Below are 2,526 nucleotides of genomic sequence, written 5' to 3' on the forward strand. Positions count from 1 at the left end.
GATGGTGGCCAGAGGGTGGCGCCGGTGTCATAATTTTATTGATATTTTTAATTCTTATCAGTTTGTTTGAAAAATCCATCTGCTTTGAGATGAACTGCTAATATTTGTGATAAATAATTGCGTGTGGGTGAACGGTACCTGATCCAGGAAGCGGTACAGCTGCACGGCCCGCTCCAAGTTCTGCCCGGTTCCTTTGACCCGCTGAGAGAAGTCCTGCAGCTGAGCCCAGAATGAGTGAACTTTGACCTCGTAGGCGTGGAGGTCCGGTGAAGAGACGTCCTCCCAGCGCTCTAGACGGGACAGCAGAGCCTCACCTTGTTTACAGCGGTCCTGAACGAAGCACAGCCGGGTCAGAACCAGAACCATCAGAACCAGAACCAGATTTAATCCACTTTATGAGGCTAAGGAGGGAATTTTCCTCCATTATTGTTTTAAAGATCACATTTTGGAAAGAAAAAAAAATGCATTCCAGACAATGAAACTTTTAAATGTTTTCATAAAGAAAATGTTATAAGAGTAACTTTGCTCTTCTCTCTATTTCAATGTAAAAATATAAAATTTATACTTTTTCATATTTTAAATTTTTTCCTCATACATTTTTTTCTATACAGATTTTAGATTTTTAGTTTTCTTTAAGAACGAGATTCTTTTTATGTTGCCTTTTATACATCATATCCTCACATTGACCAATAAACAGCTGTTGTTGAGGTCTGAGCCGACCAATAGAAACGCTTCTTCACTCCTCCCTCCAGAGGAAAGCCCGCCCCCAGAGAGGAAGACATTATGATCTGGATTCTGAAAAGAAAGCGATTCATAAAACTAAATCTGGAACAGAACATAAGAGGAAAAAATTAAAAACACAAATTCTGTAAAAATAAAATAGGAAGCAGAAAAATTAAAGAATTAATTTGAAAAAAGAAAAATTAGAAAAAAGAGCAAAGTTACTCTCAAACCCATTTTTTCAATGTTTTATTTCTGGATTGCATTTTGTTCATATTTCCGTTGTCAGAATGCTTGTTAAAATAATGGACTAAAATTCCCTCCGTACCCCCAGACCCAAACCCAAAGGTTGTTCTGTTTCTACGGCAGCCCAGATGGGACAGAATAACTCAGACATTGAATGTTCAGAACCGAACCCATCTGGACATCACTCAGAACCCGGTGGCTTCCACCGTGCTGCAAACGCTGGGCGGGACATACGTAAGCCGTGGTGACGAACTCCTTGAACTCCTCCTGTTTGCTGTTCAGAAGCTCCAGGGAATCTGCAGGTTCGTTCAGGGCCTTCAGACGGAGCTCACCGACCTCGTCCAGCCACGCCTTCACCTGTCAGCAGGTAAGAACAGGATCAGATCCGGATCCTGCGCTCAGAACTCTGTCAGCTTACGGTTCTCTAAAGGCTGCAGGTCATAGAGGGCAACGGTGTAAAGAACCAGAGAACGTTCTAGTAGCGCTTTGGTTTGGTACTTTTATTTAACTCTGACTGATTTTAGTCACCGACAGTCAGTAGGATGATTTTTATGGCATAAATTGTGCAGTCTTAAAGAAGAAAATGCAAATAGGATGATTGATTACTAATTTCATTTACGAGTCAAACAATGCAGCCACATTCTTAAAATGAAAACGCATTTCTGGAAATGCTTTTTCACTTGAAATATGGTAACAATTTGCTTCCATAGATTTTCACCATCCTGCAGGAAAAGTGGAGAGAAGTGATGTTGAGAAAAAGCTTCATGATGCATTGAACCGTTTGGCCTTATTGCTTCATCGATCCCCACAGTTCATAAAGATTCAGGTCAACATGTCACCACCTACTGGTGAAATGCAGAACTACAGTTACTAATATAATCTGGGATTTTTTTGCAATTCTTCTTCTTGTTTTTTCCCCCATTTTAGTTCCTTTAAAATTGTTAATGATTGGTGTGTATAATAAAATCCGAACCTCTGCCACAATCACAAGCTTTTAAACCCTCATTTAAAGTGTGCAGCTCCACCAGCAGGGGGCGCTGGGGGGCGGAGCAGAGCTGATGCCACACGGCAAAGACTGAGCTCAACCTAAACATTCAATCTGGTTACAATGACAGCGACGGGGAGGAGCTAACCTGATAGAAGGGGGCGGGGCTAACCTGATAGAAAGGGGAGGAGCTAACCTGATAGAAGGGGGCGGGGTTAACCTGATAGAAGGGGGCGGGGTTAACCTGATAGAAAGGGGAGGAGCTAACCTGATAGAAGGGGGCGGGGCTAACCTGATAGAAAGGGGAGGGGCTAACCTGATAGAAGGGGGCGGGGTTAACCTGATAGAAAGGGGAGGGGCTAACCTGATAGAAAGGGGAGGAGCTAACCTGATACAAGGGGGAGGGGCTAACCTGATAGAAGGGGGAGGAGTTTCCTCTAAACAAGGCTTCTCTATGTTTGACTGTGAGGCGTTGCTACCTGAACAGGCTCCTGGACATCAGCGCTCAGTCTCACCTGGTTGAAGCCCGTCTCCAGGTTCCTGAACTCGACGATGAAGCTGAGCTCCTGCGTCTT

At 43.5% G+C, this 2,526-nt stretch overlaps 1 protein-coding gene across 1 annotated transcript in view; it reads right to left on the reverse strand.

Annotated features, from left to right (window-relative positions):
- LOC107105069 (rho guanine nucleotide exchange factor 40-like) overlaps window positions 1-2,526 on the reverse strand; it is a 37,502-nt gene that overhangs the window by 12,658 nt on the left and 22,318 nt on the right. Inside the window, exons 12-14 of the mRNA XM_015405186.1 lie at window positions 2,467-2,523; window positions 1,201-1,323; window positions 139-330 (exon numbers count right to left, since the gene is read on the reverse strand). Coding sequence (XP_015260672.1) covers window positions 139-330; window positions 1,201-1,323; window positions 2,467-2,523 — 372 coding nt within the window. The remainder of the gene's footprint in view (window positions 1-138; window positions 331-1,200; window positions 1,324-2,466; window positions 2,524-2,526) is intronic.

Source organism: Cyprinodon variegatus, unplaced genomic scaffold (genome assembly GCF_000732505.1).
Source record: "Cyprinodon variegatus isolate N-32 unplaced genomic scaffold, C_variegatus-1.0 Scaffold2042, whole genome shotgun sequence".
Classification (NCBI taxonomy): Eukaryota; Metazoa; Chordata; class Actinopteri; order Cyprinodontiformes; family Cyprinodontidae; genus Cyprinodon; species Cyprinodon variegatus.